Source organism: Oncorhynchus gorbuscha, linkage group LG05, assembly GCF_021184085.1.
Source record: "Oncorhynchus gorbuscha isolate QuinsamMale2020 ecotype Even-year linkage group LG05, OgorEven_v1.0, whole genome shotgun sequence".
Taxonomy (NCBI): domain Eukaryota; kingdom Metazoa; phylum Chordata; class Actinopteri; order Salmoniformes; family Salmonidae; genus Oncorhynchus; species Oncorhynchus gorbuscha.
Window position 1 is genome coordinate 68,716,177 of NC_060177.1, and position 23,786 is coordinate 68,739,962.

General features: G+C 44.3%; 1 protein-coding gene across 1 annotated transcript; it reads right to left on the reverse strand.

Annotated features, from left to right (window-relative positions):
* Window positions 1-1,282: 1,282 nt before the first annotated feature.
* On the reverse strand, window positions 1,283-23,527 carry LOC124036398 (pleckstrin homology domain-containing family A member 2-like). The gene is made up of 12 exons (XM_046350943.1): window positions 23,140-23,527; window positions 21,481-21,643; window positions 21,176-21,232; window positions 21,022-21,070; window positions 10,929-11,026; window positions 7,340-7,468; window positions 7,103-7,204; window positions 3,944-4,012; window positions 3,556-3,626; window positions 3,405-3,468; window positions 2,697-2,774; window positions 1,283-2,538 (listed from the first exon to the last, which is right to left on the reverse strand). The coding sequence occupies exons 2-12, from the start codon at window positions 21,619-21,621 to the stop codon at window positions 2,083-2,085; spliced, it is 1,314 nt and encodes a 437-aa protein (XP_046206899.1). The 5' UTR covers window positions 21,622-21,643; window positions 23,140-23,527; the 3' UTR covers window positions 1,283-2,082.
* Between the last annotated feature and the right edge of the window lie 259 nt (window positions 23,528-23,786).

A 23,786-nucleotide genomic window follows, 5' to 3' on the forward strand; every position in this document is an offset into this window, starting at 1 on the left:
TTGACAACTGTGGGAAGTATTGGAGTCTACATGGGCCAGCAGTCCTGTGGAACGCTCTCGACAACATGTACAGTCCATGCCCTGACGAATTAAGGCTGTATCAATAATCAATATTAGGAAGGTGTTTCTAATGTTTGGTATACTCAGAGTCAAACATTGTATTGGATTACCTCCCAAGCGAAGTCCAATTTCTTTGACTCCTCGACTTTAGAATGTCTCAGCTCATGTGCATCAGAATCGCATTGTCCTCTGGCATTTTACCGCTTGTTTCTAGCCTAAAGCATTGCGGATATATGAGTTGTTTTAGATCGGTTTAAACAATTGTGAATTGTAAAGAAGAAAAAAACAATAAGAATGAGCCCTTTAATCAAGTAAGGTCCCGTACACCCCCACAAAATGTTGGTGCGCCCCCTAGTTTGGAAACAGCTGCTCTGCAAGTAAATCAAAATTCCATTGTGGGCTCTCTGATAACATTTGATGGGAAAATCGATTCAAACAAAACTTCCTCTGCTGCTGACTTGCTGAATATGCATCATACAGTAGGGCTGTGATTGATTAATGATCTATAATGTCAATTTCTATGTATAAAATGGGTCATATAGTGAAAAGTACTAGAGAGCCCAATCTGGACATTTTAACTTGTTTGAAGAGCGTCACAAACTATATGTAAAAAAAGAAAGAAAGCTAAATCAAAGGGTCGTTTTTGAGATATGAATGTGAAAATGAGTATTTCAGAATCTAGACATACTCCATATGTTAGAGAACACTATAAGGAGTATAATGGCACCCAGATGTTGTTTGTATCATGTACAGTTCACAGATCATCGGGCAGTATTGTGATAATCTGTCGATGGAAAAACACAAAGTAGACCAAACTCTTCGGTCCTTTAAAAACCTGCTGAATGTAAAATAGTGTGCTTCAGCTTGGAAAATGAATAAATGTGACTCTGGATGACAACCTGATGTTTGTTTCCAACATTATTGCTGTTTTCCTAAAGAAGTTAAATCTGCTTCGTGCTTTGTTTCCTCGCGATACTGGTATCATCCCAGTCATAATGTATAGGTCTAAAAATGGCCACCTTTATCGAAATAATTGTTTGTGATACAAATGTAAAAAGCATGTCAAACATCGTTCCTCCTAATGAAGTTACAATGTGAGAATTGCTAGAACAATCTGAGACACCCAAAATATTTCCACTCCCTCTAGAGTAGTAAATCCTTTGCATTCGAGCAAGAGAACGAGGCTAGCGGAAAAGTGTGCAGAAATACCATTAAAATGCGCTGCTGATGTACCGATTTAATGCAATTGGATTTAGTCTAACAAGGGAACAACATTGTCTAGAAAAAGCAGAGCCACAGACACGAACATCGTCACTATTCTATGACCAGATGATGGATTGAATGGGACTCTTGGGTTGCGTCCCAATTGGCAGTGGCACCACATTCATTATATAGTGTACTACCTTTGACTAGGGCCCATAAGGCTCTGGTAAAAAAGTACTGCATGATATAGTGAATTAGGGTGCCAATTGGGACATACTTTAGATTTGGTTAATACAGGTAAAATACTATTAGAGGGTATTTGGTAGACAGACCAGGCTCCAACACAATACAAACCTTCCTTCATCTCAGTACATGGGAGAACTACATTCAGGTTTTAAGAGGAAATCGTACAACACATAACTTAACCCTTCGCAGTCTACCAGACACTCCAACACTGATAACCCCTCCCAGTCTCTCCGAATAACCCTTTATACCAGAAGCCCACAGCCACTACTAACACACCCCTCCCTGAGAGAACACATCCAGGAACCCCAATTTGCATCACTACCCTCCCCCACCAACAGGGGGCCACAGGCCTCCAGAGAGAGAGTTGGATGGGGGGCTACTTTAGCAAACAGCCCACAGCAGCCGCAGCCAAAGCAGCAGGCCTATGGAACTCTCAAAGGAGAGTGGCTGGGGGAGGGAAGGTTTAGTCTTTCAAAGGGAAAGGCACTCAATCAAGTGTCATTGTTGCTCTAGATGTTGGTGGTTCCACATATTGTTGGATCCAGAGTTCTGTTGGTCTAGTCGTGGTTGGTTCTAGACGTCGGTGGTGCGGATGCCATCATGGTCCAGGCTGAAAGGGAAGCTGCGTTCTGTGGTGGGCTGAGGCTGAGAGCGGTGTCTCCTCCGGCTGCTGGAGGGGCCTGGGGCTATGGGGCCTGGGCAGACTGGGACCCCCACACCACTGGCTGGAGCTGAGACCCCCTGTGGGGTGGGAGTGGGGAGGGAGGATAAAGATGAGGAGGTGGAAAGAGAGAGAGAGGAGAGGCTGGGCAGCAGAGAGCTAAAGGGACCGTCCTTATCTAGTATGCCCAGAGCGGGAGCCTCTCTTTGGGGTACGGGGGTCCAGGGCTGCCACCCCGGGGCCACGGAACATGACTTCACTAAAGGGGGTCTCTTGTCATCTCCCTGACGACCACGGACAACAGAGGGTTGGTGGGAGGAGTTACCATGGCAATACAGAGAGTGGGAGGCACGTGTGAATGCAGAGCTCTGAGAGGGAAAGAAAAAAAGAGACACCATTTTGTGATTCCCCCACTGAATCAGAATTCCTCATCTCCCTGTTGTGCAATGACACTTGTATGGGCGCGCCATCAGGACCACTAATAGTACTGGTCAGAACTGTAAGTGGAATTTAAATCCACTTTTACCTTGCCCGGGCCTCTGAAGTCCTGTATCTTCCCCTCAATGTCTCTGATCCAGCCCTGCATGTCCTCTGGAGTGTCTGTCTGCAACAAAACCAGCACACGCTGACACATTATGATTATACAACAAAGCAAGCACACACACAGTTACCTCTCTCTGATCTCAGGCCCCTGCCCCTAGTCAGCTGTTCTCCCATGGGGGGACAAGAGATGTTGTTTTATGGTTAGTGTTTGTACAAACCTTCCGTACAAGGTCACACATGAGCAACAAACACAGAGGGAAGACCATCTGACGCACACACACACACACACACACACACACACACACACACACACACACACACACACACACACACACACACACACCCTTTATTTGAGAAATTTCAGGACTTGTTTGACCATTAAAAATCATATTTTCTTTAACCCCAGGCAGGTAGCCTAGCAGTTAGAGCGTTGGACCAGTAACCAAAAGGTTGCTGGTTCAAATACCAGAGTTGACCAGGTGAAAAATCTGTCAATGTGCCCTTGAGCAAAGCACCGAACCCTAATTTGCTCCAGGAGTGCAGTACTACTATGGCAGACCCTGTAAAACAACACTTTTCTTTTTTAAAACTTTAATCTTAAAGTTCTTGTTTTCCTACTTTGTATGGACATTTGGGTGAATTGTTAGGACATTGGGGTCCTGATAAGGTAGGAAAACAAGTACACACTTACCTGGATGTAGAAAACCCTAGAGCTGGTGATAATCTCAAACAGGTTATCCCTCATCAGCAGGTCCCTGACAGAGAGATGACTAGGTAAGACAGCGAGCTTGTGTGTGCGTGTATTAGATTAGATAGATGAAATAGATATGTGTGACTCTCACCCAGATTTGACCAGACATTCATGGACCTTCTGAATGTCTCTCAGAAGAACCGCTCTTAGCGGCTCCTTATGCTGAAATACATATCAAATACAGGTTACACACACACACACGCCATCGTGCATCAGAGAAACACCAAACTTTACTCTGTTCCACTGACAGAAACACATCTGTCACACAGGACACTGAAACATACACCACACCAAAGCAGAAACAAAGACTTAAACATGGAGGACACATGTTTTTCCCACAATGTATTGTCTTGGTTTGAATTTACTCCCCAAAGCCATTTGAGGACATCTGTAATTACAACCCACTGTGGTTTAAACAGCAACAGTTACCACCCAGAGTCACTCACAGAGGAGAGAGGAGAGACAGGATATGACCTCACCGTCTCACACTTGTAGTAACTGACAGAATTGTTGTCCAGCATGAAGAAACGCCTTTTCCAGCTTTTCCTCTGAAACATACAACTGATTAGTTCAAAAGTATATGTGTAGGAATGTGGTGGTCAGGACATTTCGTCAGCCGGTGATTGTCAAGCAAATAACTGGTTGGTCTCTCTGTAATTGACCGTTAATTAACAAACACATTTAGCATCTCCTGGCTTCCACACAAAGCCTACAAGCCATTTGAAAAAGTCTAATAAAACCATGTAATATAGCCTACACCTTCGCAATAAATCCATTATTTTAGACAGGTCTAAAGAAGCATGATATGGAGAAAATGTATTCTATTACAGAAGAAAATAATAGCATACTCTGAGTGGTCCTTATGTGGCTATCCCAAATGGCGGTGTGCTACACTAGTTCATTTAGCAGACAAGATTTGTTTATTAGTATGAAGAATACAATTGAACAAAACTGAATAAAATATAAATATTTTCTCCCAAACGATTTGAGGGAGTGTTGCACATGCGACTATTCTGGGTTGAGCGGTCCTATATGTTTCATGTAGAGTTATTAATCTAACTTTAGTTGTTCAACAAATGTTGGGCTATATGTTCTGAATACATTGTAAGGCTGCATGATGAGACGAAAGAGGATTTGAAAAAAGCTTGAAAGTCATGAGCTCTTTGTTTTTTGGCAGATTGTACACACTCCAACAGTCTCTCATTTACAATTTGAAAAGTATTTGATAATGCCTCGAACTTCGCGCCGGCTTCCCCTTTGTGTCCGTAATGCACTTAAAAAAAAAATCCATGCCTTTTGCAACCCGGAGTGCTGCATTGTGCCCTTCTCCCTGAGTGTGCTGACCAATCCGAAGCCTCTCTGTCATGTGATCGCGTCTTTCTCACAAGTAAAGAGAGACACATCAGGGACGCAACTGTGTGTGTCCTTATCCAATCCCGAGGTGAATATTGAAGATATTGGATGGACTGTAGGCCTAACGAACAGCAAAAGCACTAGCCTATGTCAATCTACTATCCCCCATAGCACAAAAGTTGACCTATTCTGTTTGAGAAAGATTCCAAACATAGTCTGGAACAGTTGTGGGATGCGATAGATCCCAAATGAATACCACTAGCATCAAAAATACTTTTTTATGCAATGTGGCTGACACAATATCAGAACATTTAGCTTGAAATGTTGATAAACTATTAGGATATTTCTTCACATTAGAAGCGCAGCAATGCGCACATGGCAGGAGGCTATTAAGCACAAATGTTCCATTAGCGGAAAACACCATTACCAAAAGTGACCGCAAATGTAATTATGCATAGAATGCTTTTATTATAAATGTGCATTATTATGGTGAAAATTAACTTTCCCAAACTTGAAACTCACATGCTGCTTATATATACAGTGGGGAGAACAAGTATTTGATACACTGCAGATTTAGCAGGTTTTCCTACTTACAAAGCATGTAGAGGTCTGTAATTTTATATCATAGGTACACTTCAACTGTGAGAGACGGAATCTAAAACAAAAATCCAGAAAAATCACATTCTATGATTTTTATGTAATTAATTTGCATTTTATTGCATGACATAAGTATTTGACACATCAGAAAAGCAGAACCTAATATTTGGTACAGAAACCTTTGTTTGCAATTACAGAGATCATACATTTCCTGTAGTTCTTGACCAGGTTTGCATAAACAGCAGCAGGGATTTTGGCCTACTCCTCCATACAGACCTTCTCCAGATCCTTCAGGTTTCGGGGCTCTCGCTGGGCAATACGGACTTTCAGCTCCCTTAAAAAGATTTTCTATTGGGTTCAGGTCTGGAGACTGGCGAGGCCACTCCAGGACCTTGAGATGCTTCTTACGGAGCCACTCCTTAGTTGCCTGGCTGTGTGTTTCGGGTCGTTGTCATGCTGGAAGACCCAGCCACGACCCATCTTCAATGCTCTTACTGAGGGAAGGAGGTTGTTGGCCAAGATCTCGCGATACATGGCCCCATCCATCCTCCCCTCAATACGGTGCAGTCGTCCTGTCCCCTTTGCAGAAAAGCATCCCCAAAGAATGATGTTATATCATTATATGTTATATCCATAATTTGCAAATAAATCATTAAAAATCCTACAATGTGATTTTCTGGAATTTTTTTCTAATTTTGTCTGTCATAGTTGAAGTGTACCTATGATGAAAATACAGGCCTCTCTCTTCTTTTTAAGTGGGAGAACTTACACAATTGGTGGCTGACTAAATACTTTTTGCCCCACTGTATATACAACGCAAGACACGCTAGATAAACTAGTAATATCATCAACCATGTGTAGTTAACTAGTGATTATGATTGATTGATTGTTTTTTATAAGATACATTTAATGCTAGCTAGCAACTTACCTTGGCTTACTGCATTCGCGTAACAGGCAGGCTCCTTGTGAGGCAGGTGGTTAGAGCGTTGGAATAGTTAACTGTAAGGTTGCAAGATTGAATCCCGAGCTAAAAATCTGTCATTCTGCCCCTGAACAAGGCAGTTAACCCACCGTTCCTAGGCCGTCATTGAAAATAAGAATGTGTTCTTAACTGACTTGCCTAGTTAAATAAAGATTAAATAATGGTGTAAAAATCGGCCCTAATTAAATCGGCCATTCCGATAAATCGGTCGACCTCTAGCTCCAACATCTAGTGGAAAGTCTTCCCAGAAGACTTTCCACTAGATAGCAGCAAAGGGGGGACCAACTCCATATTAATGCCCATAATTTTGGAATGAGATAATTGTCGAGCAGGTAGGCCTACACAGAGCAAGTTGTGGTTACAGCCCTATGCCACCCGTTTATGTTAATCTATTAAAATACACAGTGTATTTATGCAAATGCGGCACAAAATATTTTTACAAATACCTGATACCATTATAAAATGTATATGAGTGAATAAAAGTGTAATTTGACGTTAAATTGAATACCAGAATTCCCACCAAAATTGCTTAACTTCATTATTTGTCTGTGGCAGTAAAATGTTTTGTGCTATAATTCGGTCAATATCTGATGGATTATAAAAATTCCAAAAGGTTTGGAGTATCTTCCTCCATTGTCCAACTGTTGCATTTATTTAAACCTTTTAACAATTTTGATGACCATTGCTAGTGTGTGTTTGTACTCACCATGTTACCCTGTTTGACACAGTAGCCACACCTCAGCACGCCTGGTCTACTGCCTACAGCGTTGACCTTCCTGTCCCCTACCTCCAACTCCTCCCCCTCATTCTGCAACACACACACAATCATTATTATCACCATCACTGTACACATCATCATCATCATCCTCCCCCTCCATTGTCATCATCACAATCACCAACACGGTCACCATGGCAGTGGTGCGTTTGGACTAGAACATAGTACCTGGTACATGGGGGTGTGCACCACCACTCCCCCGATGATCTCAGTCTTATAGGCCTGCCTCTTACCCCCTGCCTCACCGGTTACCATAGAAACCTCTGTCCTTGGCTGGAGATGTCTAGCTTTCGGGACCTACAGAAAACAACAGTTTGAGCATCAAGTCAAACCCATAGCTAGCATTTAGCATTTAGCCAACAATACATTATCATTAACTTTCACTTCTTGATAAACCATGAAACTATAATATAACATATTTCTGGAGTGATAAACAAGACATTTGATATAAACATGGCGCACATGTAGGCCTACAGGGTTTCTTCAGGGGGAGCCAAGGAGGAAGTGGAATAGAGAGAGCATCTGTGTTTCCTGTGTGAGGGCAGGTGACAATACAGAAGAAACAGAGCAGCACCACACTCTAGCCTCACAGAGCCAAACACAGTGTTGACTATTGGGTCACAGGTCCCAATAATTTCTCCTTTCTCCCGAAGTGTGCACTTGTTCACCTCCTTTCATGGATTGAAAACAAAATGACTGGTATATGGAAACTCCCTCTAGGCCATGCCTATACCAATCCAATGCTTAAACATTTGTGTGAAGTGGTGAGGAGAAAAATAGAGAGAGAAAAGAGATTATTGGGATGTAATCACTAACTGCTGTTCTCAGCCTTCTGTAGTGGTGTGGAGGGGAGGAGTTACAGGCCTTATGACCTCCATGACTCAGCATTAAACTCTCTGACCCCCCCCAAGAAAAATGTGTGGTCGAGAAGATTGCATGTGTGTGCTCTATAGTGCAGCTCCACAGCCCAAACATCAGCAGTTAACATCAGTCTGTTAAAACAGTGTGTGTGGAAAGCCCCCCACAGGCTGGATATAAGTTAGCACACACAATGTTCTTACCTAAATGTAAATATAACCCTGTACATTGGCTCAGTACTCCCTGTATATAGCCTTATTATTTTATTGTGTTACTTTTTTTACTTTAGTTTATTTAGCAAATATTTTCTTACTATGCATTGTTGGTTAAGGGCTTGTAAAGTACGAATTTCACGCTAAGGTCTGTTGTGTTTGACGCATTTGACAAATAGCAGATTCATATCAAATCAAAGGTTATGTGAAACCTCAAAACAACTCCCACTGTCCTGTTTCACCATTTCCTCATATTTTAGGTGTGTGTGTGTGTGTGTGTGTGTGTGTGTGTGTGTGTGTGTACACCCTGGCCAAACAGTTGAATGCGAGACCACAGACTTCTTCCTCTTGAGTGCTATATACAGGTAACTACCAAAATAAAGGAAACACCAATATACATTGTCTTAATAGGGCTTTGGGCAACCAAAAGCCAGAACAGATTGAATGTGTCACGTGTGTCACCTTAGTTCCTTTTTTATGTCTCTGTTTAAGTTTGGTCAGGGCGTGAGTTCTATGTTGTGTTTTCTGTTGTGTGTCTGCACCAGCCAGAACTGTTTCGGTCATTCGCCTTGTTATTTTTGTGATTTCAGGGTTCATTTAATAAATATGGACACACCACACTGCACCTTGGTCCTCTCCTTCCAACAGCCGTTACAGAATGCATAGAGTTTACAAGTGTCTGGAACTCTACAGGAGGGATACGACACTATTCTTTCACAAAAATATTCTATAATTTGGTGATTGTTTTGATGGTGGAAAACACGGTCTCAGGCGCCATTCCATAATCTCTCATAAGTGTTCTATTGGGTTGAGATCTGGTGACTGAGATGGCCATGGCATTTGGTTTACATTATTTTCATGCTCATCAAACCATTAAGTGACCACTCATGCCTTGTGGATGGGGACAATGTCATCCTATGGGGGCATAGCTTGCCTATTATTTTTATGCATGACCCTAAGCATGATGGGATGTTAATTGCTTAATTAAGTCAGGAACCACACCTGTGTGAAAGCACCTGCTTTCAAAATAGTTTGTATCCCTCATTTACTCAAGTGCTTCCATTATGTTTGCAGTTACATGTATCTATGGCTCTGTGTAACATCACTTCTTGTCAGTGTGACTCAGGTCATTGTAGTTTCAGCTGCACCTAGCCTACAGGTTTACTGAAATCAAACATGAACATATTACGTGTAGTGTTAGAGTCAAGTTATAAATGCAATATCAAAAAAGGTAGAGTCAGACACAGTTACACTAATATATAATTAGTGTAACTGTGCACATCAACAAAAATATATTAAATCACTATTTCTTCTAAAATAAGTTGAAACTGAAATAACTTTTGGGGTTCATATATTTTTTTGTTTGATATACAACTGTACAGGACCCCAAAAAATAATAATGGCCTAGACCAAACCATTACGAATTCAGAAGAATTCAAAATAATTTGGTTGGAGGCAGGTGATTCTCCTTTACAGTGTAATTTCTCTCACCTGTGGGAAGTTGCGGGTCAAATCAAATCCAATTTTATTGGTCGCAGACACATATTTAGCAGATGTTATTGCAGGTGTAGCGAAATACTTGGGTTCCTACAGTAGCTCCAACAGTGCAGTAATATCTAATACACAGCAACAGTTGCAGGTGCGCACAAGGTAAAAATAACAATTCAGCCAGTTGAGAAGAGAAAATGGAACATTCCCGCTCCATACGACTTCACTGTAAAGTGCATGGATGCCAATATATTACAGTACAACTGTATGCACAAAGTAAACAGCAATGTTGGGCCCATTGCCACAATAACCAAAAGTAGTGAAACACAAACCTAAACTTCTCCAGTCTTTCTGATTCGCAGCAATCAGGTTGTAGCTATTGAAGCTCATCCGTGCAGACGCCCTGTGATACTCTGACGCCCTGAGTGCTAAAGGTGACACCATTGGTTCTAAAGTGGTTTGGCAAAATGAGTTACCTGTCTTTTCTGGGGCCTTTCACATCTCAAAATAGGATGCTGCCCCTTTAAGACAAATGTTCCAAAAGAGACATTGACTGGCAACAGTAGACGAGCCTAGACCAATGCTAGGTGTCTTTTTGTATCTTTCTTTATATAGACTATCAACAGTAGCCATCATATTGCTAATATGTTCACTAGTGAAAGTTTACTTTTGTAAATCACTTTCCCTAAAAATAAATAACTCAGTGAGTAGATTGATGGGCGCTTATTTTTGCTCAGGCCAGCTCGCATCTGCAATGTGAACGTAATCATCAACTTCTGTACTGCTCAAGAAGTGGTGACTCGCGGGAGTGTAGTGGTGCTTGAATGAACGGCCTATGATATTGCTCAAATAAAAACAGCACAACTTTCCTGTGTGTAGTCTTCAATGGTAGACGGTAACAGAGCAGGTAGATGCTGAACTGGAACGCAAAAATTTGAGAAGTTACTGGCCCAGTTGGTGCTGCTGCTTTGAAAGTGGTGTGCGATTGAAAAGTACTGGGGCAGATGCTGTCTCGCCACATGTTTTCCAGCGGCTCTGGGGAGTGCATTGTCTTGCATCACGCTCAGCTGCAACATATGCAGTGCTGTTTGTAGCAACTTAATATCGCTAAGTCTCAGTTTGATGGAACGTTATACGTGTATTGATTAGATGGCTGAATGTAAAAGTTGATTTGAAGCTACACGAGTTGGAGTACTCACAGTGATCTTGGTGGCTTTGTTGAGAGCAATGACCCAGTCTCTGAGGTCAGCAGCATCGTTGGCTTGGAGGAAATACCGCCGAGATACTGCATTGATCACTGCAGACATAGTGATATACAGTACCACACCTACTCAGTCAAGGGTTTCTCTTTATTTTTACTATTTTCTACATTGTAGAATAATAGTAAAGACATCAAAACACACACACACCCACATTAACCAAAAAGTGTTAAACAAATCAACATATATTCCTCTTTTGACCTCACCCTCTCACCTTCCCCCCCTACTCACAAGGCAGGCAATACGCTCGACCTCATCTTTACTAGATGCTATTCTTCCACTAACCTCATTGCAACTCCCCTCCAAGTCTCCGACCACTACCTTGTATCCTTTTCCCTCTCGCTCTCATCCAACACTTCCCACACTGCCCCTACTCGGATGGTATCGCGCCGTCCCAACCTTCGCTCTCTCTCCCCCGCTACTCTCTCCTCTCCCATCCTATCATCTCTTCCCTCTGCTCAAACCTTCTCCAACCTATCTCCTGATTCTGCCTCCTCAACCCTCCTCTCCTCCTCTCCTCCCTCCCTCCTACTCTCTATGTCCCCTATCTTCCAGGCCGGCTCGGTCCTCCCCTCCCGCTCCGTGGCTTGACGACTCATTGCGAGCTCACAGAACAGGGCTCCGGGCAGCCGAGCGGAAATGGAGGAAAACTCGCCTCCCTGCGGACCTGGCATCCTTTCGCTCCCTCCTCTCTACATTTTCCTCCTCTGTCTCTGCTGCTAAAGCCACTTTCTACCACTCTAAATTCCAAGCATCTGCCTCTAACCCTAGGAAGCTCTTTGCCACCTTCTCCTCCCTCCTGAATCCTCCTCCCCCCCTCCTCCCTCTCTGCAGATGACTTCGTCAACCATTTTGAAAAGAAGGTCGACGACATCCGATCCTCGTTTGCTAAGTCAAACGACACCGCTGGTTCTGCTCACACTGTCCTACCCTGTGCTCTGACCTCTTTCTCCCCCTCTCTCTCCAGATGAAATCTCGCGTCTTGTGACGGCCGGCCGCCCAACAACCTGCCCGCTCGACCCTATCCCCTCCTCTCTTCTCCAGACCATTTCCGGAGACCTTCTCCCTTACCTCACCTCGCTCATCAACTTATCCCTGACCGCTGGCTACGTCCATTCCGTCTTCAAGAGAGCAAGAGTTGCACCCCTTCTGAAAAAACCTACACTCGATCCCTCCGATGTTAACTACAGACCAGTATCCCTTCTTTCTTTTCTCTCCAAAACTCTTGAACGTGCCGTCCTTGGTCAGCTCTCCCGCTATCTCTCTCAGAATGACCTTCTTGATCCAAATCAGTCAGGTTTCAAGACTAGTCATTCAACTGAGACTGCTCTTCTCTGTATCACGGAGGCGCTCCGCACCGCTAAAGCTTACTCTCTCTCCTCTGCTCTCATCCTTCTAGACCTATCGGCTGCCTTCGATACTGTGAACCATCAGATCCTCCTCTCCACCCTCTCCGAGTTGGGCATCTCCGGCGCGGCCCACGCTTGGATTGCGTCCTACCTGACAGGTCGCTCCTACCAGGTGGCGTGGCGAGAATCTGTCTCCTCACCACGCGCTCTCACCACTGGTGTCCCCCAGGGCTCTGTTCTAGGCCCTCTCCTATTCTCGCTATACACCAAGTCACTTGGCTCTGTCATAACCTCACATGGTCTCTCCTATCATTGCTATGCAGACGACACACAATTAATCTTCTCCTTTCCCCTTCTGATGACCATGTGGCATCGCATCACTGCATGTCTGGCAGACATATCAGTGTGGATGACGGATCACCACCTCAAGCTGAACCTCGGCAAGACGGAGCTGCTCTTCCTCCCGGGAAGGACTGCCCGTTCCATGATCTCGCCATCACGGTTGACAACTCCATTGTGTCCTCCTCCCAGAGCGCTAAGAACCTTGGCGTGATCCTGGACAACACCCTGTCGTTCTCAACTAACATCAAGGCGGTGGCCCGTTCCTGTAGGTTCATGCTCTACAACATCCGCAGAGTACGACCCTGCCTCACACAGGAAGCGGCGCAGGTCCTAATCCAGGCACTTGTCATCTCCCGTCTGGATTACTGCAACTCGCTGTTGGCTGGGCTCCCTGCCTGTGCCATTAAACCCCTACAACTCATCCAGAACGCCGCAGCCTGTCTGGTGTTCAACCTTCCCAAGTTCTCTCACGTCACCCCGCTCCTCCGCTCTCTCCACTGGCTTCCAGTTGAAGTTTCGCATCCGCTACAAGACCATGGTGCTTGCCTACGGAGCTGTGAGGGGAACGGCACCTCAGTACCTCCAGGCTCTGATCAGGCCCTACACCCAAACAAGGGCACTGCGTTCATCCACCTCTGGCCTGCTCGCCTCCCTACCACTGAGGAAGTACAGTTCCCGCTCAGCCCAGTCAAAACTGTTCGCTGCTCTGTCCCCCCAATGGTGGAACAAACTCCCTCACGACGCCAGGACAGCGGAGTCAATCACCACCTTCCGGAGACACCTGAAACCCCACCTCTTTAAGGAATACCTAGGATAGGATAAGTATTCCCTCTCACCCCCCTTTAAGATTTAGATGCACTATTGTAAAGTGACTGTTCTACTGGATGTCATAAGGTGAATGCACCAATTTGTAAGTCGCTCTGGATAAGAGCGTCTGCTAAACGACTTAAATGTAAATGTTAAATGTATATTTGAGATAATTCAATGTAGCCACCCTTTGCCTTGATGACAGCTTTGCACACTTGGCATTCTCTCAACCAACTTAATCTGGAATGCTTTTTCAACAGCCTTGAAGGAGTTCTCACATATGATGAGCGCTTGTTGGCTGCTTTTTCTCCACTCTGCATTCCAGGTGAAGCTGCGGTCCAACTCAGGTTGGGTGATTGTGGAGGCCAGGTCATCTGAGGCAGCACTCCATCACTCTCTTTCTTGGTCAAATAGCCCTTACACAGCCTGGAGGAGAGTTGGATCATTGTCCTGTTGAAAAACAAATGAGGGTTCCACTAACTAGATGGGATGGCGTATTGCTGCAAAATGCTATACCCATGCTGGTTAAGTGTGACTTGAATTAAAAATAAATCACTGACAGTGTCACCAGCAAAGCACCCCCACACCTCCTCCTCCATGCTTCACGGTGGGAACCACACATGCAGAGATAATCCGTTCACCTACTCTGCAAAGACACGGCGGTTGGAACCACCATCTAAAATTTGGACTCAGTCATCTTTCTAGGCCCAAGCAAGTCTCTTCTGCTTATTTGCGTCCTTTAGTAGTTCTTGCAACAATTCGACCATGAAGACCTGACTCACACAGTCTCCTCTGAACAGTTGATGTTACTTGAACTGTGACATAGCGACTTTCTTTATTTTGATAGCTTAGTCGCCTTAGTCAGCACCTCCACACAAACTTATATTCTGGGTGTGCGCCAGCTCATGTTTTTTGTTAAGCATTTAAACTCAGCAAAAAAAGAAACATCCTCTCACTGTCAACTGTGTTTATTTTCAGCAAACTTAACATGTAAATATTTGTATGAACATAACAAGATTCAACAACTGAGACATAAACTGAACAAGTTCCACAGACATGTGACTAACAGAAATTGATTCATGTTTCCCTGAACAAAGGGAAGAAAAATCAAAATCAAAAGTAATAGTCAGTATCTGGTGTGGCAACCAGCTGCATTAAGTACTGCAGTGCATCTCCTCCTCATGGACTGTACCAGATTTGCCGGTTCTTGCTGTTAGATGTTACCCCACTCTTCCACCAAGGCACCTGAAAGTTCCCAGACATTTCTGGGGGGAATGGCCCTAGCCCTCACCCTCCAATCCAACAGGTCCCAGAAGTGCTCAATAGGATTGAGATGTTTTTTTTGTTGTTCACCTTTATTTAACCAGATAAGCTAGTTGAGAACAAGATCTCATTTACAACTGCGACCTGGCCAAGATGGAGCAAAGCATTGCGACACAAACGGAGTTACACATGGAATTAACAAGTCAATAACACAATAAGAAAAAAAGTTTAAATACAGTGTGTGCAAATGGAGTGAGGAGGTAGGCAATAAATAGGCCTTAGTAGCGAAGTAATTACAATTTAGCAGAATAACACTGGAGTGATAAACGAGCAGATGATGATGTGCAAGTAGAGATACTGGTGTGCAAAAGAGCAGAAAAGTAAATAAAACAATATGGGGATGAGGTAGGTAGATTGGGTGGGCTATTTACAGATGGACTATGTACAGCTGCTGCGATCGGTTAGCTGCTCAGATAGCTGACATTTAAAGTTAGTGAGGGAAATGTAAGTCTCCAGCTTCAGCGATTTTTGCAAATCGTTCTAGTCACTGGCAGCAGAGAACCGGAAGGAAAGGCGGCCAAAGGAGGTGTTGGCTTTGGGGATGACCAGTGAGATATACCTGCTGGAACGCGTGCGTGTTAACTAGCATAGACGTATAGATGACCTAGAGCAGTGCGTCTGGCGACGAATATGTAGCGAAGGACAACCGACTAAGGCATACAAGTCGCAGTGGTGGGTGGTATAAGGGGCTTTGGTAACAAAACAGATGGCACTGTAATAGACTGCATCCAGTTTGCTGAGTAGAGTATTGGAAGCTATTTTGTAGAGGATATTGCCAAAGTCGAGGATCGGTAGGATAGTCAGTTTTAATAGGGTAAGTTTGGCGGCGTGAGTGAAGGAGGCTTAGTTGCGAAATAGAAAGCTGATTATAGATTTGATTTTGGATTGGAGATGTTTAATATGAGTCTGGAAGAAGAGTTTACAATCTAGCCAGACACCTAGGTATTAGTAGTTGTCCACATATTCTAGGTCAGAACAGTCCAGGGTAGTGATGCTAGTCGGGCGGGCGGGTGTGGGCAACGAACAGTTGAAAAGCATGCATTTGGTTTTACTAGCGTTTAAGAGCAGTTGGAGACCACGGAAGGAGTGTTGTATGGCATTGAAGCTCGTTTGGATGTTAGTTACCACAGTGTCCAAAGAAGGGCCAGATGACACCATTCTGTATAAGTCTGCGTAGAGGTGGATCAGGTAATCACCCGCAGCAAGAGCGACATCATTGATATGTACAATGTACAGAGAAAAGAGTCGGCCCGAGAATTGAACCCTGTGGCACGCCCATTAGAGACTGCCAGAGGTCCGACAACAGGCCCTCCGATTTGACACACTGAAATCTGTCTGCAAAGTAGTTGGTGAACCAGGCGATGCAGTCATTTGAGAAATCAAGGCTATGGAGTCTGCCGATAAGAATACAGTGATTGACAGAGTTGATGAAGACGGCTGCAGAGTACTGTTTATCGATGGCGGTTATGATATTGTTTAGTACCTTGAGCGTGGCTGAGGTGCACCCGTGACCAGCTCGGAAACCGGATTGCACAGCAGAGAAGGTATGGTGGGATTCGAAATAGTCAGTGATCTGGATGTCATAAGGTGAATGCACCAATTTGTAAGTCGCTCTGGATAAGAGCGTCTGCTAAATGACTTAAATGTAAATGTAAATATCTGTTTATTAACTTGGCTTTCGAAGACTTTAGAGAGGTTCGGCAGGATGGATATAGGTCTATAACAGTTTGGGTCTAGAGTGTCACCCCCTTTGAAGAGGGGGATGACCGCGGCAGCTTTCCAATCTTGAGGGATCTCGGACGATACGAAAGAGAGGTTGAACAGACCGGTAACAGGGGTTGCAACAATGGCGGCCGATAGTTTTAGAAAGAGAGGGTCCAGATTGTCTAGCCCAGCTGATTTGTACGGGTCCAGGTTTTGCAGCTATCTGGATTTGGGTGAAGGAGAAGCTGGGGAAGCTCGGGCAAGTAGCTGCGGGGTGGGGTGGGGGGAGCGGGGTGCGGAGCTGTTGGCCGGGGTAGCCAGGAGGAAAGAATGGCCAGCCATAGAGAAATGCTTATAGAAATTTTGATTATCATGGATTTAACGGTGGTGACTGTGTTACCTAGCCTCAGAGCAGTGGGCAGCTGGGAGGAGGTGCTCTTGTTCTCCATGGACTTTACAGTGTCCCAAAACATTTTGGAGTTAGAGCGACAGGATGCAAATTTGTGTTTGAAAAAGCTAGCCTTTGCTTTCCTGGCTGACTGCGTGTATTGGTTCCTGACTTCCCTGAACAGTTGCATATCGCGGGGACTATCCGATGCTATTGCAGTCCGCCACAGGATGTTTTTGTGCTGGTCAAGGGCAGTCAGGTTTGGCGTGAACCAAGGGCTATATCTGTTCTTTTTATTTTACCTTTATTTAACCAGGCAAGTCAGTTAAGAACAAATCCTTATTTTCAATGACTGCCTAGGAACAGTGGGTTAACTGCCTGTTCAGGGGCAGAACGACAGAGCTGTACCTTGTCAGCTCTGGGATTTGAATAACCTTCTGGTTACTAGTCCAATGCTCTAACCACTAGGCCATCCTGCCGCCCCTTGTTGTACATTTTTTGAAAGGGGCATGCTTATTTAAGATGATTTAAGATTTAAGACTTTTAAAGAACGACCAGGCATCCTTGACTGACGGGATTAGGTTAATATCCTTACAGGATGCCTGGGCCAGGTCGATTAGAAAGACCTGCTCGTAGAAGTGTTTTAGGGAGCGTTTGACAGTGATGAGGGGAGGGGTGGTCGTTTGACCACGGACCCATAGCGGATGCAGGCAATGAGGCAGTGATCGCTGAGATCCTGATTGAAAACAACAGAGGTGTATTTGGAAGGCAAGTTGGTCAGGATAATATCTATGAGGGTGCCCATGTTTACGGATTTAGGGTTGTACCTGGTGGGTTCCTTGATTATTTGTGTGAGATTGAGGGCATCTAGCTTAGATTGTAGGACGGCCGGGGTGTTAAGCATATCCCAGTTTAGGTCCCTAACAGAACGAACTCTGAAGATAGATGCAATCAATTCACATATGGTGTCCAGGGCACTGATGGGAGCTGATGGGGGTCTATAACAGGCGGCAACAAATTATTTCTGGAGATATTCGTTTTTTAAATTAGAAGTTAGAACGGTTTGGGCATAAACCTGGAAAGTAAGCCTGCAAAGTTCTGTCAATCTCTGCAGTAGATTGCAACTCCTCCCTCTTTGGCAGTTCTATCTTTACGGAAAATGTTGTAGTTGGGTATGGTGGCCTGAGCCAGGATTCAGACACGGCAAGGACATCAGGGTTAGCAGAGTGTGCTAAAGCAGCGAGTAAAACAAACTTAGGGAGGAGGCTTCTGATGTTGACATGCATGAAACCAAGGCTTTTTCGATTACAGAAGTTAACAAATGAGAGTGCCTGGGGACACGCAGGGCCTGGGTTAACCTCCACATCACCCTGGGAACAGAGGAGGAGTAGGACGAGGGTACGGCTAAAGGCTATCAAAACTGGTTGTCTAGTGTGTTGGGGACAGAGAATAAAAGGAGCAGATTTCTGGGAGTGGTAGAATAGATTCAGGGCATAATGTGCAGACAGGGGTATGGTGGGGTGCGGGTACAGTGGTGGTAAGCCCAGGCACTGAGTGATGATAAGAGAGGTTGCATCTCTGGACGTGCTGGTTATACTGGGTGAGGTCACCACATGTGTGAGGGGTGAGACAAAGGAGGAATCTGAGGCATGTAGAATGGGACTAGGGGCTCCATGGTAAACTAAAACAATGATAACCATCCTAAACAACAGTATACAAGGCATATTGACATTTGAGAGACACATAAAGCGAGGCATAAAGCAATCACAGTGTCACGCCCTGACCTTAGAGAGCCTTGTTTATTCTCTATTTGGTTAGGTCAGGATGTGACTTGGGTGGTCAAATCTATGTGTACTATTTCTTTGTTGGTCTGGTTCCCAATCAGAGGCAGCTGTGTCGTTGTCTCTGATTGGGAATCATACTTAGGCAGCTTGTTTTCCAACCTAGTTTGTGGGATCTTGTCTTTGTATAGATGCTGTTTAGCGCTACAGAGTTTTACATCCTGTATCGTGTTTTGTTGTCATTTGAAAATGAAGTAAAATATACGCCTACCACGCTGCACCTTGGTCTCCTTTGAACAATATACGTAACACACAGGTGTTGATTGGGAGAGCTAGCTAAGACAACGGTTAAGACAACAGCTAAAAGTTCTCAAAGTAAGACAACAACAGGTAAAATGGCGATGAATGGACAGAGGGTCGGTTAAACAAAATGGAGTACCGTGATAAATGAACTGTCCAGCAGACAATCAGCTATGTAGCCAGGTGATCATATGGTCCAATGAACAGCAATAGATGTAGCAGGGAAGCCGCAGTGTAGTCGTTACGAGCAGAATGGCTGGTGGCATTGTCATGCTGGAGGGTCATGTCAGGATGAGCCTGCAGGAAGGGTACCACATGAGGGAAGAGGATGTTTCCCTGTAACGCACAGCGTTGAGATTGCCTGACAACAAGCTCAGTCCAATGATGCTGTGACACACCGCCCCAGACCCTCCACCTCCAAAGCGATCCCGCTCCAGAGTATAGGCCTCGGTGTAACGCTCATTTCTTTGACGATAAATGCAAATCCGACTATCAACCCTGGTGAGACAAAACCGCGACTCCTCAGTGAAGAGTACTTTTTGCCAGTCCCGTCTGGTCCAGCGACGGTGGGTTTGTGCCCATAGGCGACGTTGTTGTCGGTGATGTCTGGTGAGGGCCTGCCTTTACAACAGGCCTACAAGCCCTTAGTCCAGGCTCTCAGCCTACTGCGGACAGTCTGAGCACTGATGGAGGGATTGTGCAATCCTGGTGTACCTCGGGCAGTTGTTGTTGCCATCCTGTACCTGTCCCACAGGTGGTGATGTTCGGATGTACCGATCCTGTGCAGGTGTTGTTACACATGGTTTACCACTACGAGGACGATCAGCTGTCCGTCCTGTCTCCTTGTAGTGCTGTCTTAGGCGCCTCACACTACAGGCATTGCAATTTATTGCCCTGGCCACATCTGCAGTCCTCATGCCGCCTTGCAGCATGCCTAAGACACGTTCACGCAGATGAGCAGGGACACTGGGCATCTTTTTTTGTGTGTTTTTCAGAGTCAGTAGAACGTGTCCTAAGTTTTCATAACTGTGACCTTGTCTACCGTCTGTAAGCTGTTAGTGTCTTAATGAACATTCCACTGGTGCAGGTTCATTAATTGTTTATGGTCCATTGAACAAGCATGGGAAACAGTGTTTAACCCCTTTAGAATGAAGATCTGTGAAGTTATTTAGATTTTTACGAATTCTTTAAAGACAGGGTCCTGAAAAAGGGACATTTCTTTTTTTCCCCAGAGTTTATTTGGGCTGCAATTTCTGAGGCTGGTAATTCTAATGAATGTATCCTCTGCAGTAGAGGTAACTCTGGGTCTTCCTTTCCTGTGGCGGTCCTCATGAGAGCCAGTTTCATCATCGTGCTTGATGGTTTTTGCGACTGCACTTGAAGAAACTTTCAGATTGACTAACCATGTCTTAAAGTAATGATGGACTGTTGTTTCTCTTTGCTTATTTGAGCTGTTCTTGCCCTAATATGGACTTGGTCTTTTACCAAATAGGGCTATCTTCTGTATACCAACCCTACCTTGTCACAACACAACTGATTGGCTCAAACGCATGAAGAAGGAAAGAAATGACAAATTAACTTAAGGCACACCTGTTAATTGAAATGCATTGCAGGTGACTACCTCATGAAGCTGGTTGAGAGAATGTCAAGAGTGTGCAAAGCTGTCAAAGGCAAAGGGTGGCTACTTTGAAGAACCTCAAATATAAAATATATTTTTAATTTGTTTAACAATTTGTTTTAGTTTCTATATGCGTTATTTCATAGTTTTGATGTCTTCAATATTATTCTACAATGTAGAAAATAGTAAAAATAAAGAAAAACCCTTGAATGAGTAGGTGTGTGCAAACTCGACTGGTACTGTACGTAGAAATATATAATATTATATAGCAATGCAGAACATAAATACAGAGGCTATAATAGCATTGATCACTGCAAAGAGGACAGAAAAGGTATGATAAAAATTGGAACACATTTTACTGTACGCGTTTCACCAGGGCCATGAGAACACCCTACACACACTAACACACACGTTGACTCACCAAAGCAGAACTCAGTCTTGGGCTTCTGTTTCCCCGTGGCCTCGCTCACCTAACCCCCAAACAGAGGAGGAGAAGGCAAGAGAGAGAAGATGAGAGCCTGGAATTAGTCAAAAACATTGCCCTTTATAAGTAATCTGTTTTAGGGTGTTGTTACCTTGGAGATATATGTCAGCTGCAGACTCCCGACTGCGTTCGCTCCACTGGGCAGGTTCTACAGGCAGTGATACAACACACCAATGTAATAGACACAGTAACACAACACTCAATATAACAAACACTTCTGCAGGCAGAGATCGTTAAAGAAACAGAGGAGCCTTCTACACCTAGTCTCACTTCCTCTATAGGAGGTGTGTTTCTACTCTGCTAGTGGCGGAACACAACCACTATCTGACCACACTCTGCCTCAGACACATCAGAGATCATGTGTGTTTGTACAGGCAGTATGATGTTTGTGTGTACCTGGGGGTTGTCCATGTACCACAGCAGTGTGTTGCCCTGTGTGTCCAGTATAAAATAGCGTCTCTGGAAGCGGTTGCTGCCCTCTTTCTCCTCGATGTCTAGAAAGCCACAGACACGGTTCTGTCTGTCCACGTACGGCATACTGCTGCCTGCTACCACATCACTGAGAGGGGGGGGGGGGGCGGCATGTCACACACACACTCAGCAGTTTTTCATGTGACGTTATTGAGGCAGCCTAGCTAAGCCTAAGGCCCGAGGCTGTGCTGCAACCAGAGGATTCACCACAGCTGGAAATTATAGACTACTGAACAGATCTGCATACAGGCACATTTCATCTGGCCAGATAGAGAGAGAGAACGGCGGGGGTGGGGGGTGGGGGGGAGAGAGAGAGTGGCAAGGGAATGAACATCAGAGGACAACCTAACTGTCAGAGAGACTGACATGCTGAGGACATAACATCCTCTGTGCAGTTATTGCACCTACCTGGTCACATGAGCATACAAAGACAACTTCCCCTCTGGAACAGGTAATATGAACAACATTTTGTTTTAGGAAATAAAGAAAGAAAAACACACATGCAGACACACAGCCAATGCTTGGTATAAATGTAATTTTTTTTTTTTTGGCATTAAGCATCGCAGCAGTAACCAGAGGTGGAAAAAGTTCTCAATTGTTATACTTGAATAAAAGTAAAGATACCTTAATAGAAAATGACTCAAGTAAAAGTCCCCCAAAAGTATATGTTTTAAATGTACTTAAGTACAGTGGTGGAAAAAGTACCCAATTGTCATACTTGAGTAAAAGTAAAAAGTTAATCCTGTACATCAAACCTCTTACATTAAGTAATAAACCTGACTGCATGATTTTCAGACAGCCAGGGCACTCCAACACAATTGACAAAAGCAGTATTTGTGTTTAGTATGTCCATCAGATCAGAGACAGTAGGGATGACAATGCATTATATTGATAAGTGTGTGAATTGGACCATATTGCTGTCCTGTCTGAGCATTTGAAGTGGAAGTGTAGTACCTCTGGGTGTCAAGGAAAATGCATGGGAGTAAAATGTACATATTTTCTTTAGGAATGTAGTGGAGAAAAAGTAAAAGTTATCCAAATTATAAACAGTAAAGCACAGATACCCCACTTTACACCACCAGCAGAAACCAAGTATGAAATTAGGCTACATGTTGGCATAGATGGAAAACTTAAAGTAGTTATCCATCTTTACAATACATGGTGATTTGTGTGTGATTCCATGCTGCTTGGTCTATATAGGCCTGATTCCTGTAAATATTTCGTTTTGTTTAAATGCACAGTTATTCTCCAAACCGAATGAGGAGATAGATACTTATACTATCTATCTATCTATCTATCTATAGGATCAGATACAGACGGAACCCATCCTGTATCATATATACATTACTTCGTCAGGTGCTCAGTGGGCTTTGTTCCATAGATAAACTGTCTGGCAGTTATTTCAGTAGTTGTCGACCCGTATGGATAACTTCGTCAACCAATAAAACACGATTTAGCATCAGGTTGAGATGACATGAAAGTTTCATGATTCAATTATCTGCCGACCCCCCCCCTCCCTCCCTTCCTTCCCAACAAGACGCGCGCACACATACACACGCAGACATAAATTCCGCGAAAACTTACCCGTTTTAACTGGTCAGTGTGCGCCAGTGCGTCCGAAGTGGAAGAGTAAAACGCGTCTCACCAGGGTAAAATGGAAGTTTAAATCCGCTGTTACTCTGAGTTTACATGACATAGCCTGACATCTGAAATGTATGTGTGCAGCACCCGAACACCGCTGTGGCTTCTTTCCGGGTAGAGCTCGCAATTATATATTTTCGATCTAGAACCAACCCCGGAAATGATCTAGTCTCTTGCTCGTTGTTACTGGACAAAAACGTAATCTATATACCTCTCTGGCATTAAAGAACTGCGTTGACTTGAACTCTTGACTGGCTCTGATCTCTCGGTTGTTGCTTCGTGTTTGAATTATCCCCATGACTGTCATTGTGCTCTGCGCTACAATGTAACTTTCTGCAGCAGCTGTCAATTTAGCCAGCAGATCCGACCCGCTTGCTTACAGCTGCACTAGGGTCGGACAGGCTTCCTGTGTAGAGTGACACATTGGAGCAGGTGAGAGATATGGCTCAGAAAACATACCTCAATCCAGGCATGAGAAACGAGTTTGTACTCAATTGTCCCATTATCCCAACTGTTTATCCAAGGTTTAATAGCAGTGGTTCAATCTTGTTGGTGTAACAGTTGGGATAAAGGGAAGATTTTGAATAACT

Bases quoted from the DNA above. Each gene is read 5' to 3' on its own strand.
- LOC124036398 (XM_046350943.1), bottom strand. From the start codon at position 21,621: ATGCCGTACGTGGACAGACAGAACCGTGTCTGTGGCTTTCTAGACATC. The intron at 21,071-21,175 runs GTAACAACACCC...TTTGGGGGTTAG, and splicing joins AGCTGACATATATCTCCAAG to GTGAGCGAGGCCACGGGGAA. The intron at 7,469-10,928 runs GTGAGTACTCCA...TGTTTTCTGTAG, and splicing joins ACAAAGCCACCAAGATCACT to GTCCCGAAAGCTAGACATCT.